The 14,010-nt window shown below is 40.1% G+C and overlaps 1 protein-coding gene across 11 annotated transcripts in view; it reads right to left on the reverse strand.

Moving 5' to 3' along the window:
- LOC307031982 (ecto-NOX disulfide-thiol exchanger 2-like) overlaps window positions 1-14,010 on the reverse strand; it is a 193,265-nt gene that overhangs the window by 126,405 nt on the left and 52,850 nt on the right. The window contains exon 1 of one of the 11 annotated variants that reach the window (XM_079669626.1): window positions 9,957-10,301. The exons of 9 other annotated variants lie outside the window; for them this stretch is intronic. In XM_079669626.1, the coding sequence (XP_079525752.1) occupies window positions 9,957-9,978 (22 nt within the window). In that variant the 5' untranslated portion in view covers window positions 9,979-10,301. Of the gene's footprint in view, window positions 1-9,956; window positions 10,302-14,010 lie in introns of those variants that run through there. One more of the 11 variants, XM_079669634.1, reaches the window with a different exon arrangement.

The raw sequence follows: 14,010 nt of genomic DNA on the forward strand, positions 1-14,010 counted from the left end.
GAGAGAGAGAGAGAGAGAGAGAGAGAGAGAGAGAGAGAGAGAGAGAGAGAGAAATCAAAGTGCAATTAAGAGGTATAGATATATTCCGATTTACTGACGTGATTACTATACTCATGAAATTTAGACTTGCTGACAAAGACTTCTGAAAAATAATACAGGGTAAGGAGATAAAGGCATGGATTTGTTGCCAGTGATCTTGGGGACATTTGCCTCTGAGATGCAGCAACTGAACATTATTCCTTAACAACTGGGAATGTGTCACGCTTCATTTTTCATTTAGAAGCAGCACATTTAGCCAATTGTGAAATACTGTGCAAACGATTTAGATTTGTTCAAATGAATCGGAATGAATAAAGTCATGTATCGTTAGGACTTAAGAAAAATAATGTATTGACCTTAATCGGTAGGCATGCCTAACGGGTAGTTTACACATGTATATCTATATATATCTATATATCTATATATATACACACACACTTAACTTTTAAAAAGGTGCTGTTCCACAGGAAAAGCTGATGATTCTGCCAAAGTCATTTACCATTCAGCTACTAAATTGGGTACTGAAAGGTAGAAACAAGATTGCGAACAAAGCTATTCTGTTCTCGGGAAAATCAATTAGGCTTAAGGAAATGAACAACTTCCTCCTGAAAGTCAAGTGTCTGACTTTTGAACTTGGAATTGCTGTCCTCAATTCAACTCGCCACAACCATGACACACAGCTTTCAAGTTGACCCGCATGCCAACCTCAACTTGAATTCCAAAGGTCCAAAATAGACACGGCGCTATAATTTAAAAACTAACCCAACTGAAACTACCCCCCCATTTAGTAGTGAAAATGTGAGACTGGTGTTGAATCATCCTCCCGTAAATGCAGACTTTCAATTCCTCAGAAAGATGCAAAGAAATGAACTAATATTGGCATGTATTGTGTGCCGAGTGCAGAAAAAGGCTTCCATTTATCCAGCAGCAGGGGTCTGACTTTAGCCAGGCTCAGTGCAGTAAACATGCAAGTACAGGGCTTCCTTTGAGCTTAAACACCAAACCTTTCAGAGCAGTTCCAATGACATTTCAGAGAGAGTTTGTTCTCCCATGGAATGAAAGCTTCTGCACATTGGGGATCTGTGAGTGTGTGTTTGTTGATCTAAAATGGAAAGAAACACCAAGTGATATTCACCTAAAAAATGTTTCTTGCAAATGGAAAATAGCTGGGTTACCCCAACTCTTCCCACTTCCTTTTCAGGGACAAGTTCTCATGAAAGGTTCAGAGAATATGAACGTATTAGTTTTGAAGACATAACTCAATGCACTTGCTTTCAGCCGGTAACTAACAGACAAAAAGCCCTGATAAGACAGACAGCATATAGAGAACCTCTACCACTCTATTAATAATGCATTCTTGGTTACTTTCTGTCCATTCATTCTGGTACCATTCTGTTTTCATGCTTCTTCCCCTCCCCTTAAGCCATTCCTTCTTCCCAAAGTAAGAGCCATATAAATGGGCTCTCAGTCTCTATTACAGTAGAGTGATGGCTGCTTTCCAGACAAGCAATAGCTGTGGACACCACTGTCCTCTGGTCCAAACCACTGAACCACGGCCTCTGCTTCCTCTATTCTCTCTATGGGGCAAATGCTCCACGTATCAATGTGTGGAAAGCAGATTTGGACCAAGGACATCAATTCCTACACAGCAATATATTCTTGGAAGCAAAAATGTAATAAATGTCAGAGAATTTCCGGCAATAAATATGGGTTCCTCACAAATAAATCCACACCATATGCAACCTGATTCTTGTATTTAAATAAGAAAACCACAAAATGACACAAAAGTGAGATTTAGTGGCTCAATGTATCATCCGGTGCTAAGGCGGAACATTTATTGTAATACAATCTCTGAGGCAGCAGTGTACACAGGTAACTTCAGAGATGTACAGCAGAAGTGTCCCACATCCCTTTGGTGATCTATCATTCCCGAGTTGTTCTACTTTTAGTTGCTTTCTTGACCCCACTGGTAAGGAGGAAAAAAATCCACAGTAATAACCAGAACTCATATCCATACTGTATCGTGGGAAAACATCATTTTCAGGTGAATGCCATATTTTTGTTGTATTATTTTATCCCTAAAGCATTGAGGTGGATAGTCAAGCAGATACATCTACTTCTACGCATGTACATACAAAAGTTACAGATTCCCTCATTACTAAAACATAAATGTATTTCAAGTAAGTTTAGATGTTGTGCTTTTCCTTTTGACTTGCAATGGTTTAACCTGTTAAACCCCGAGCCTGTTTTTCAGGTTTCAGGCTCGAAAATGACATTCCCAGAACAAATGACCATATCTTCCCTTCTAAAAGGGTTAAATTAATAAAAAAATGTCTCAAAGTAATGATAAACCTGTCAGTTGGATGTAGAAAAGTCAGATTCAATATAGATGTTTTTTATTTTAAAGAAAATTCAGATTGAACATGGTAAAAAACTGTAAATTATAGTGTCCGTCCAAAATATATTTTGTACTTATAGTGAAAACTAACCTTGGATGATAGGTTAGTAGACTAAAAGCTTTAGGAATCCAAAGTACAACATATAATAAGTACCCTGTATCAAGATTGATGCAAAACAAGTGATATTTGACATTTTTAGACAGATTTAGCAACAAAAAAACCTCTTCTAGGGCCATTTGGGTGGATTTTTCATATCTCCGGCTCCCCCTGCTGGATTTTGACATGTGACATCTCTTTCTAACCGTCAGAGCCAATGGAATCGAGCGGAACTCCCACATAGTCCTTATTTGGGCATGTGTGTGTATTATACTGCCGCATAGCCAAGACCGGAAGCAACAGCCACTCTGGTGGCTACCATTAGCAGCTAACTTTTGCTCTGCGATTTTCTACATAAAAATGGAATTATGGATTATAAATAATTCCAATTATTGCCCAGGAACTTTATCAACCTATGGATTAACCGATTCAGCCGCGTTTTTTCTCGTTTTAATGCCATTGAACACGTCTTTTGATCAGATTAACAGCCACGGTGAGACTATCTCCCTAGAACAGGGGTGGGGAACCTCCGGCCCCCGGGCCGTATACGGCCCGCGAGTCCATTTGGTACGGCCCTCGAAGTAATTTATAAACACACGTAAAAAAGAAAAAAATTAAAGAAATATAGACCGCAAAAAACTTAAACAAGCGAGTGCCTGTTTTTCCTGGCCAAGGTCAGGGTCCTTGAACACAACACGAGCCTAACGTGTCATCACGTGGTATATGTCTCGTCTGACAGGGGTGCAGTTCTGACGGAGAGCACCAGAACGTCGCTTCGGCACTTCCAAAAATTGCAGTACCCATAAGGAGCCGTACACATGCCGCAGTTTTTGCGTGGCTGTGTCTTTAGTTGTAAACCCAGTGGCGATCTGTTCATCTGTCATACTGATCATACAGTCAATAACTTTGTTGTTATTAGCATCTGGTTAGCTAGCTATGCTAACGAATATAAGAAGCTTTTTCTACAACCAGTGAGGTAAAGACACAACTTTATATGATCATTATAGTTAGAAAATAAAACAAGAGAATAAAGTAAACAGGTATAAAATACTAAATGACAGTAAATACAAGTTGTTATTAATAAACAAGAATACAGTTTGAAAGGGGAGTGATTTGTAAAATATCCATAAAGAAAAATAAATCTGCTTACAGTTCCGTTTCATATGGATGTTTAGAGATGTATCCACAGATCTCCTAATGTTGCTCTCAAAGTGCACCAGATTGATGCTTATAACTTCAACATTTAAAAAAAAATCTTCCAGGGGGAGCATAACCCCCAGACCCCCCTGGAGGAGGTGAGGACCCCCCTAGAGGAGGTTAGGTCCTCCCCCCCCCCCCCACTTAAATCATGTCCACATGGATAGGAAACTAAACACATTTGCACACATCTTGTGTCCAATATACTTTCTGTTTTGGTGGTCATGCAACACCGTGCACGAGTCATGGTAAAATATCTGGATTAAGAGGTTGCTTTTTCTTTGCACGGCATGAAAGAAAGGCGAAATTAATAGGCTGTGATTTTAGTATTTTTAAGCAGAGGTCAATAATTTGTACGGCCCTCGGAGGATGTTGAAAAAATTGAAATGGCCCTTGAGAGGAAAAAGGTTCCCCACCCCTGCCCTAGAAGCTACGTTAAGGTACGTGTTGTGGTTTCTGTCTTTGCTTCCCCTGTCGCAAGTTCAGATCACTCAGTGATGATATTATATACCTAAATAATCTGTGGAAACTCAGCTTTAATCGGATATCTTGTATGTGCAGCTACGATAAGTAATAAGGGTACTTTTATCTTGAGTTCTGTGCCAATGTCCGTTAGCATTTTTCGCTAAGGGGTCATTTAGATGCTTCTTATGAGACTTGTGTTTTGTTTTGGTAAAAATAGTTTATATCGTCAGTTAGCTGAGATTATTTCCGTTAATCTGGTATAACACATTAATAGGTTCTTAAATATTAAGATCCCCTGAGACACAGTGTCCTGAAAAAAAAAAACAGGGTCCCTGGCGGGGACCTTGGGGCTTAACAGGTTTTAACAGTTAGTTAGTTAGTAACTTTCAAGACCTAAACTTGTCATATGACAAATAAGAAGAAGAAGAAGAAGAAGATGGACCTTTATTAATATAAATTCAGTTTCCACTCTGTCGAACACACACATGCGTTTTTATACAGGTACTTACAGTAAACACAGTACACACTTTTTACATCATGCACATACACAAATACACACACAGTTATATTATTAATGTTAGCTCTGTAAACCCAAGTAATTTACTTTAAAAGCTGAAAGGATTAGCTAAATAATCAACTGACGAGAAAACAAAAATAGCAACGATTTGAATAAAAACATATTTTAAGTCATTATTCAAGAGCAGATCTGAACATTTGGAAATGTTGTAGAGCAACTCCCCGGTGAACAGCATAATCCAGCTTCTTCAAACTGCTTCTTTATTCTCCTCTGCTCAAAAGGAACTGTCAGCAGGGTTTACCACAGCAGCACTGAAGTCACAATCGCATCTCACACACACAGCTCATATACAGCAAATGCAGAATAAGGCTGATGGCTCACTTCATCTTTCATGTAGCTCCTGAACATTCAGCTGCAAAGTCCTTAGCTCCAATTTCAAGGTTCCCTGCGTGGATGCTTATCATGAAAGGGATTAGAAATGAAGAGCTCCGTCAGTGATATGGTTGGAGCCCCAGAGTTGGTTGTCTTTGCGCTGCCAAGAACTCATATGGCGCTTTTCCACTGCAGCACGGAGCACGGTTTAACCGGGCCAAACCAGGCTAGCTTTTCTTTTGCTTTTCCACTAGGGGTAGTTCCGGCTCAGGGCTACTTTTTCACCTTTTTTCTGGCCGTCCAAAATCGAGGGTTCTTACCGGGCCAACAACCGGGCTGAATATGCTAGACTAGTGAAGTAAACACTCTCGACTGCTGAATGGTCAGAGAGAATCGCTGACAAGGGGGCTACAACTACAACAAAATGAACATATTTTACCCACCGAACAGCCGATCGCCCCCGCCTACACTGTGTTTCTATAGTTACTACCCCAGTTGGTAAACTGTAATGGAAACGCAGCATAAAGTGAGCCTGGCCTAACCATACCATACTAAGCTGTACTAGGTCCTGCAGTGGAAAAGCCCCATTAGCTACTCAATACCAGATGGCAGGTTGAACTGCTGCTGCTGCCAACACTACTAATCATCACAGGGATCTTTCACAAAAGCTAATATACTTTTCTTCAACCTGAACAACATTTTAGCCTTACTTTAACGCTGAAGTTGTGATTATAAAGCTGAACAATTAGACCAAGTCAAATGAGGTTTCTGGAGGGCTTTAACAACAGAGCATTAGACACAGAAATGAACAACCATCATTACCCTACATTAGCTCGACAAAAAGATTTAGGGCGAGGCGATGAAACAATAGTTACTACACCAACAGTCGAAAACATCAGCCCAACAGATGGTACGCTGGAGAGCAGCGACGTGCGGTCAGGGGAGGCAGGGGAGGCAGAGCCTCACCTGTCATACTCCAATGTAACGGAAAAACAACTAAAGAAAAACTAAATAGTAATAATAATAAAATGTCTCCACTGATCTGTGTTGTAAATGTGCTTTATGAATGATTCCAATCGCTTTCTAAAGTCAAAATCAACAAATTTGCCGAGCTCCGCTACAACTACGGGTAGCGATGAGAAGTGAGGCAGGGACGAGCTCTGCCTCTCGTAAGCCCACAGTAATTTGCTGGAGCGCGGGCACTAATTTAGCGCGGGCACTTATTTTGTGAGCGCGCTCAAGCCAGTTACTGTGGGGTGAGGTGAGGCACAGATGAGCTCTGCCTCACCTCAGAATGTGTCACCCCACAGAAATTGGCTGGAGCGCGGGCCCTAAGCGCATGCCTGTTACCATCTCACTGTAGGTCACCAATGTAATGTTTGTAGACCCCTTTATTACATTTATCCTCGCCATCCATAGTCTCTCAATAACTTATTTAACGTATATATGATATTTAGGCTCGCTGGTCTCATCATACAACGGCAATGAAAAAAGCAGCAGGAGAGGCAGCTATAACCTCTGCCGCACTGAAGGGGGCGCACATGGGCCCACAGGTTCTTGTTGCTACTGTTATTCTACGCAGAGACGGTAGACACAAACAACAAACTAGACTTTTCAAATTACAGGAAGATAAGGAGGACTTTTACAAAAAAGTAATAGAGATTGTTGTCCAGAAGGAGAGCATGGACTTCATCTTCAAGTCAAGGTAAGACCACAATTGTAATGAAAATGGGATCTTACTAAGAAAGAACAATCCAATATTTAGATGTTGGGTATCCTTTTGTTGAACCGTCTGTTTAAAATGAATCGAAGCATCAGACTAAAAAAGCTTTTAAACATAGCCGAATATTTCGATTAAGGTCAAAATATAATATTTGTAAATCTGACTCTGAAAGAGTCAGTGCCTCACCAGCCTTGAACCTCACCGCACGTCACTGCTGGAGAGACAGCACCAAGTGAAGCAGCCAAGCATATTGTAAAAAGTGGGTGAAGAAGCATCAACATCATTCTCCCAATCAGGAACTCTGTAAAGCATTGTTAATAAATCAATTATGGAGAGCTGACGGTAAAGCAGGGTTTTCCACAGTGCTGCCCACAACTATGGATCATTATGACTTTTTTTGTTTTCTAAAAACGGATTGTAACATACCACATCTACCTTAACAGGTCCAAGCAAACTTTTAATTTGGAAAGTAGACATGAACGCTGGTGAATGGAGGAATACAAATTGTATTTTTATCATTTTCTTAGAGCTTGACAACAAGCACCAGCAGCACATTACAAATGTGCTCATTGCCCAACAGAGATAGATGATTACAAAGAATCAAGCTGGTATTTGTACCTCTGGTGGTCATAAGTCCCAGTATGAAACAATAAATGCTTTGCCTATCAGCACAGTAAGACAACTTTGCCCTAATCTTTGTGCAGTGGGATGAATACATAAGGCCAGGCTCAGACAGTGAACAGCTCTGGGAGTTGGTATCAAGGGTGGATGAAATGAACGCAAACTGTGTTATCTAGACAAGTGAATTGCTTGTGATTGTCATTGTAACACACAGACAAATACATTAGCTGGTCTCCATTCACTTGGCACAGTATTTGTCCTGGTTCTTGATAACTACAACATTATATAAATAATCACTGTTAGTGAGCAAACACATATTAGCCTCTGTTCAGCATTGAGAATGATGCTCACTATCAAATTAATAGGCACTAGATTATTATGTAAATGTTGTCTGGCAGGATTAGAGTTACAATGCTGTGTTTGTCAGGGTGGCAATTCATCCCTTTTATGTCCTAAGACAAACCCAGTTTCCTGTATAGGGCTGTATTTTAAACAGAATAATAAGCTGTACTGTGTATAGTGATTATGGATCCACCCTCTTCCAATTCTGTACGTCAGACTGAAAAATACAATTCCACTAATTCAGGCTCCTATAAGACCACTTAATTATGCAAAACTGGCATTTAAGGGTAATCTATGACTCAGATTTTTCATTTAATTGTTTTTTATTTGTTGTCAACTTTTGTTTCGTTTTTTCCTTGACAGATACTACTATTAAAATCCCACTAAGTTACCATAAATTGTCATTCACCAACCAATTAAAATGTAGCGAGTCTCCAAAGCTTCCAAATATCCTGTTATTCTACAGTAGTACACTCTCTATTCATCCTTAAATTTGCTCTGGAGCACTATCATGCTATGCCAAAGAGAGCTGAAATACTTAAGATCCTTTTCAAGCACTCCATGTAAAACATTTAAATCTCTCCTCACTGACAGATCTAAGCAAAGTGCCCCCCTCCCTCGCACCATTAAAGGCAATCTAAGGATGCTCTGCCAATGGATCAGATGACTGGTGCAGTGTGGAGGTAAATGGCTGTCACAAGGTCTGATGGACCTTTTCTCTCCCAGTGGTCATAGGGAGGCACTCTCCCCCATTCACTCAATTTGATTCAAAGCATGTTTGTGTGTCTGGAAGGGAAGGAAATAGAGGAGAAGGGAACTGATCCATTATGTCTGCGCAAGAAAAACACCAGTGTAACATACTTTTTAACCAGATCACAAATATAAACTAACTTTCATCCTCTGGACAAAGGCACAAGGTCATTATCCATCCTAAACTACATGTTTCATCAGACTATATGTTATATTTTTACATTTATTATAAGTTATGCATTGTTGAGTGATTCTATTAACTGCACTTGAAAGCGTTTAGCCAAACAAAACGCTTCATTTCGAAATTAATTCAACCTTACTGTGCTTATAAGCATCTTTACTATCTGTTACTATGTTAAAGTTCATAAGACTAAAGTTCCAAAAGGATGGAAGGAATGACAAGCAAACAAAGTGGTTTCAGTAGATTTTTAGTCAGTATATTCACTGCGTTGACAAATTCATTCCACGAGTCATCTTTGACAAGTCATTGCTTTTATGTGCTATAGGAAAGTAGCAATTAGGCTACAAACACATCAACAGAGAAGCTGTGGGACATCATAGGCACATTTACCCTGACTATAAACAGAGGAAGCTGGTAAACGGAGTGCGAGAATAAAGCAGCGTAAGCAGGTTCATGCGAGAGTTCAAACAGCATCCTCACTTAATTAGATCCTGTGAGCCCGGAGAAAATGTCCCATTTAAATCCAGCTATTTCCCTGTAGTGGCTATTCGAGAATAAATGACACGAAAATCCTAATAGTTGGACGTCAGAGCAAACACACTTAACAACTTATACAGCAAACAACTGCCCCTGCATGATAGGCCTATCCACCACAATGTGACTCACAGAGATCCATAATGCTGCCCATAGAATATAAACCGGATTGACTAGGATTTGGAAAAATAGGCATTTCAATAGCAGTAATCCGGCTTCAGCATGGATCAAATCTATTCTGAAAAACTTCATCCATAAAAAACTGCAGTACGCGTGTGTCAGTCAAGAAAACAGCTACCACTTGTGTCTATTGAAATGATATTCAAGTGTAAAATGTGTACAGGACAAGATATATGATCATGTATCACCATAAAGCACACCATGGCACATCAATTGCTGAGACACTCGAAAAAGCAACCGTGCCACAGTGGAGCGAGGCAGCACGGCTCTTCTAATGCAGTCTCAACAGCTGGTATACGCCCGACAATTACGGACTAAACACAGCAGGAAAAACCTCCTCGCTTGCTGTTATAACTTGTATTAAACAACGCGAAGATGGGCGATAAAATTAGGCAAAACGCCAAACAACTCGTGCAGTAACTGCAGTCTGTAGCCTGCAGCAACACAAGTATGAGTTGACGGTGTGAGTGGAGAGAAAATCAATTCTCTGCTGAAATAAAAGCCCGTATTTACGTGCAGGATAAAAAGTGAGACATGTACCTGTGTACTGCAAGAGAAACATTGTCCACAGAAGGCGAGGAGGCGTCGGTCGTAGGACGAAGTGTACGAATTAAAATCCTTGAATGGAGACGAGGCTGGTCCCTCAGTCAGTCCGCTCTGCTCGGCAGACTGGACTGCAATGAGAGCCGCCAGCCGAAGCGGGACCTTTTAGCTACGGCACGGGAGCCCGCCCTCGCGACGTGCCCGGTTCGCGGCTTTAGAAGAACTTGTTCGCTTCAGACACATGCGGAGTGCGGGCGAACTGTTCAGGTTGTGTCGGTTGGCGCTGTACAGTAGCTGACAAAACTCCTGCTTTGTCGGTCTGCTGTGAAGTCGAGCTCAGGCACCAGTGCACTGTCAGCAGAGGATGTCGTTTTCACACAGAGAGATGCAGCCAAACTCCCTTACGGCAAGTCCCTCAAAGCGAACAAGAGAAGACAGTGTACACGCTCCCCACTCCTGAGACGAATGCCAAATTAGCTATCATTTGGAAAAATGCTTCTTCCACAGAGTTTGGGTTAAGGTTTTAATGATACTTTTTAAGCTGCAGCCAAGCGATAAATGACCCAAAAAGCGAGGTAATTTGTCCAGAAACTTTTGACGGCTGAGCTTTCAAGAAGGTGTCATTCTGTAGCTTGCCAGTTGGAGGAGGAGAAGCAAAGATGTTATCAGTTCAATACCAATGCTTAGCATGCAGACTGTGATGGGAGCAGGGACGTGCACAGACATTTGGAGGGGCTATTGCTCTCAACTAGAAAAAGGGCCCTGCCCCACCCCCCGAAAAAAACATAGGACCTTTTGAATTTTTTTCTAAATGAAATCCAGGGAAATGTTTAGTTTGCGGTCCATATCTCATTAAAATATCTAATATTACTAACTATTAAAGAAAAAATGGCGACAATTATGTTTTAATGTAGTTTGACCATTGTAACTGCTGTGCAGATAAAATAGGGCTTCTATAATGACCTTAAACTCACTAAGTAATGAAACCAGTTCAATACGTATTATTCTTATTCTTATCATTCTCTATGAGCGCATTAATGGTGCGGTATCTAATTACTTATTTATTTAGTAGTCCATAACTTAGTAACAGAGATGGTCAAACTGAAGTAGATACATGGCAGAAATCCTACAATGAAGCGGGGCAGTGAACTGTTCAACAGTGAGAGGTTGATTAAGAAAAGAGAGAGAGCTGTGGGAGTTTACGGAGCAGAGTAAAATACACAGAGAGACAGAAGCACAATAACAAGTAGGCCTATAGCCTATTTAGATTTTTGGGTGTAAATAACCAACGGTGTCAAGAGGAATTAAAGTCCCCTGGTTTGTCCCTTACTCTAACTGCCATGAGAAAACTCAAAATCAATTCAAGCATATTTAAAAACGGGGACATTGCCGGGGACAGATTTACCCTGGGATTTGCCACCAAAGCCAGGTGGGCATTTGGTATGATCACCATAGCCATATGAGGCCGGAGGGCTGTCCTTTGCTTTCAGCTGTCAGATTGTAAACAAAGTCACGTGACTGGGGGCAGATGACAGCACTGACAAGGTGTGTTTTATCGCAGCAAGACGGTACAATACTAATTGTGGGCTTATCATGTTTATTTGGCCACAACAGAAAGAACATAAACCTCTTGCTCTCTCCAGATGGGCAGGTCAGCCAAAAATTGCAAAAGGGCCGTTGCCCGGCAACATTAGCCCGTACCTGTGCACGTCCCTGGATGGGAGGCATTCCTGTCGACCCCGAGGCTCAAGGAACACTCTGTTTTAAGATAAATACAGCAAGAGAGTACTTGTCCAATTTGTTGCAAGTGATTAAGGTATTGATTAAAATAAGTGGGGTTCCACTCATTAAGTTGAAGCTGTAGTGTGTTCAAGAGCTGTTAATAGTGATACTGTGGCATCCAATAATCAGTGTGTTTACCTTTTTGTCATGGTACCTGCATTTGGCCAGGTTTGGCTCCCGTTGTGTCTAATCCTATAAATAAACTGGAAAGAAGCACTCAACCCAAATATTTGTATAATCTCTGGCTCACACTGTTGACAAAAAATATGTTTTAAAAAATAACTGAGGCTTCTCAGGGTGTGAATGGGGTTTGGGTTTGATCAACACACAGCCGAAAGATTCATTACACAAGGAAAACAGCAGAGCAAACACTATTATGCTTCCATAATTAGACACAAGCTGTGTACAGAGTCATGGAAAAAAATGTGCATGAGAATGATATTTAATGTATGACTGTTGTGCACAGCTGGGTCGTTTATTCCTGATCTTATAGACTCCCTTCAGGCTGCTTTCGACTGGCGTCTGGAGGAGACACTGACAACACCTGTTCAATGTTAATATGCAGTCCAGCTTTTAATGGTTACAGTCTGTCAAACAGGTTTACCATTCATTAAAGATGATATAAGCACTGGGCTCCTTTTTGGGGAAAATTTCCCCTGATACTTTAAGGATTTTTCCATGAGAGCTTTTCCTCAGTTGTTTGAATTAGCGCTTGAATAGGTCAGCATATATACATGACTTGCCAATTTATTAGATACACCTGAAACGAATGCAGTCTAATGCAACAACCCTGCAATCAGACTAGATATTTTCTTAGATATATGGATATTTTAATATCCCAAACATTTATTTTGCTGGTTTTAAAAAGGCTGAATTACAACAATGTGATGATATATTCAGATTTTAGCAGTCTTGATTTTACCTAATCTAAGTTATTCACATATTTGCCTTTAAACACATTATTTTCAAAAAAGCTAATGAAGTATATATTTCAAATATATCTATGCAATATTCATCGTGGTATTTGATTGAAGATAATGTTATACTTTGTGTTCATTCCACTCAGATCTAGCATACACACCTGGTAGTGCTTATTATTCAGTTGGGTGCCCTTAAACCTTGCAAAAGAAAAGCACAGTGAGATGACAAAAGTAAAATAATGCCCTACATAAAGCAAAATATAATGCTAATATGGCATTTCTGTCTGCTTTTAGTAATACCGCCTCTTCATCTCTCCACATAGATCTGATGTGTTTGCTAGGTTGCTAAACTCTCCGTTCACTGTGCACATGGTTTCGAAGACAAGAGCTGCATTCAATCATACAGATACATACAAATATCCATCCATGTATATAGCTAAATTGAGGTTGCATAGTTCAGCTCAAAAAGCCTTGGACACGTTTAGAAAATATCTTCCAAATCAAATTATTTTCTCCTCTGCCCCACCAATAAGTCTGTTTCAACTGCAATCATAACATAATTTCAGAGGTAAATACAAGTGTTTACCAAGGCCAGAGTTCCATTCCCTTTTTCCAAAACTCAAAATTGCTTTGAAATTCCACGGTGAACTCAGGAGAACTCTATTCTCAAACCAAGGGCTCTGCAGTTATGACATTACTCTTCTCATTTCATCCGTAAAGAGCAAATATCTACAGTGACTCAGTAAACAGCTTTGACACATTTAGTGAAGTAAGCCAGGTTTCTTCTCCGGAAAACAACAGAGTTTGCTCATTAAGCACTGTTATTTTCTAGCAAAAAAAACGGCATTCAGTCAGCCGCTGTTAAAAGGATGAAGGATATAAATATAATGATCATACAAGAATTCAACTCAAATAAGAAAGGTGGACTTAAAAGATAACACTTGACAACTGTTATCTTCCAACTGCACTATTATCAGAAACATTTCTTCAGTTTCAGCTAAAGTTGTTGAAAACATGTTTAATTATCTCACCCTTTTGAAAGCAGACTGTCCTTAAAACTAGTCAAGGCTGAATTAATTCAACTGTCTTTATGCAACCAACCCAATAGTCCAAATTGTATTATTTAGGCTATGTTACCATGAGGATACTGGGAAAGACATCAGAAACATTACACAATGGGGTCTTTCTCTCTACACTCAAAAAAAGGACTTTGGCTGGCTGTTACATCAAATAAAATGTAACATGTATTTTCAACGTAATAATTTCATGTTTCCAAGATGAACGTGATGAAAACATGTATGGTTTGCATGAATCGCAACAACTTCACATTTATTAGATTCATTCATGTT

Source organism: Notothenia rossii (assembly GCF_949606895.1).
Source record: "Notothenia rossii genome assembly, chromosome: 3".
Taxonomy (NCBI): Eukaryota; Metazoa; Chordata; class Actinopteri; order Perciformes; family Nototheniidae; genus Notothenia; species Notothenia rossii.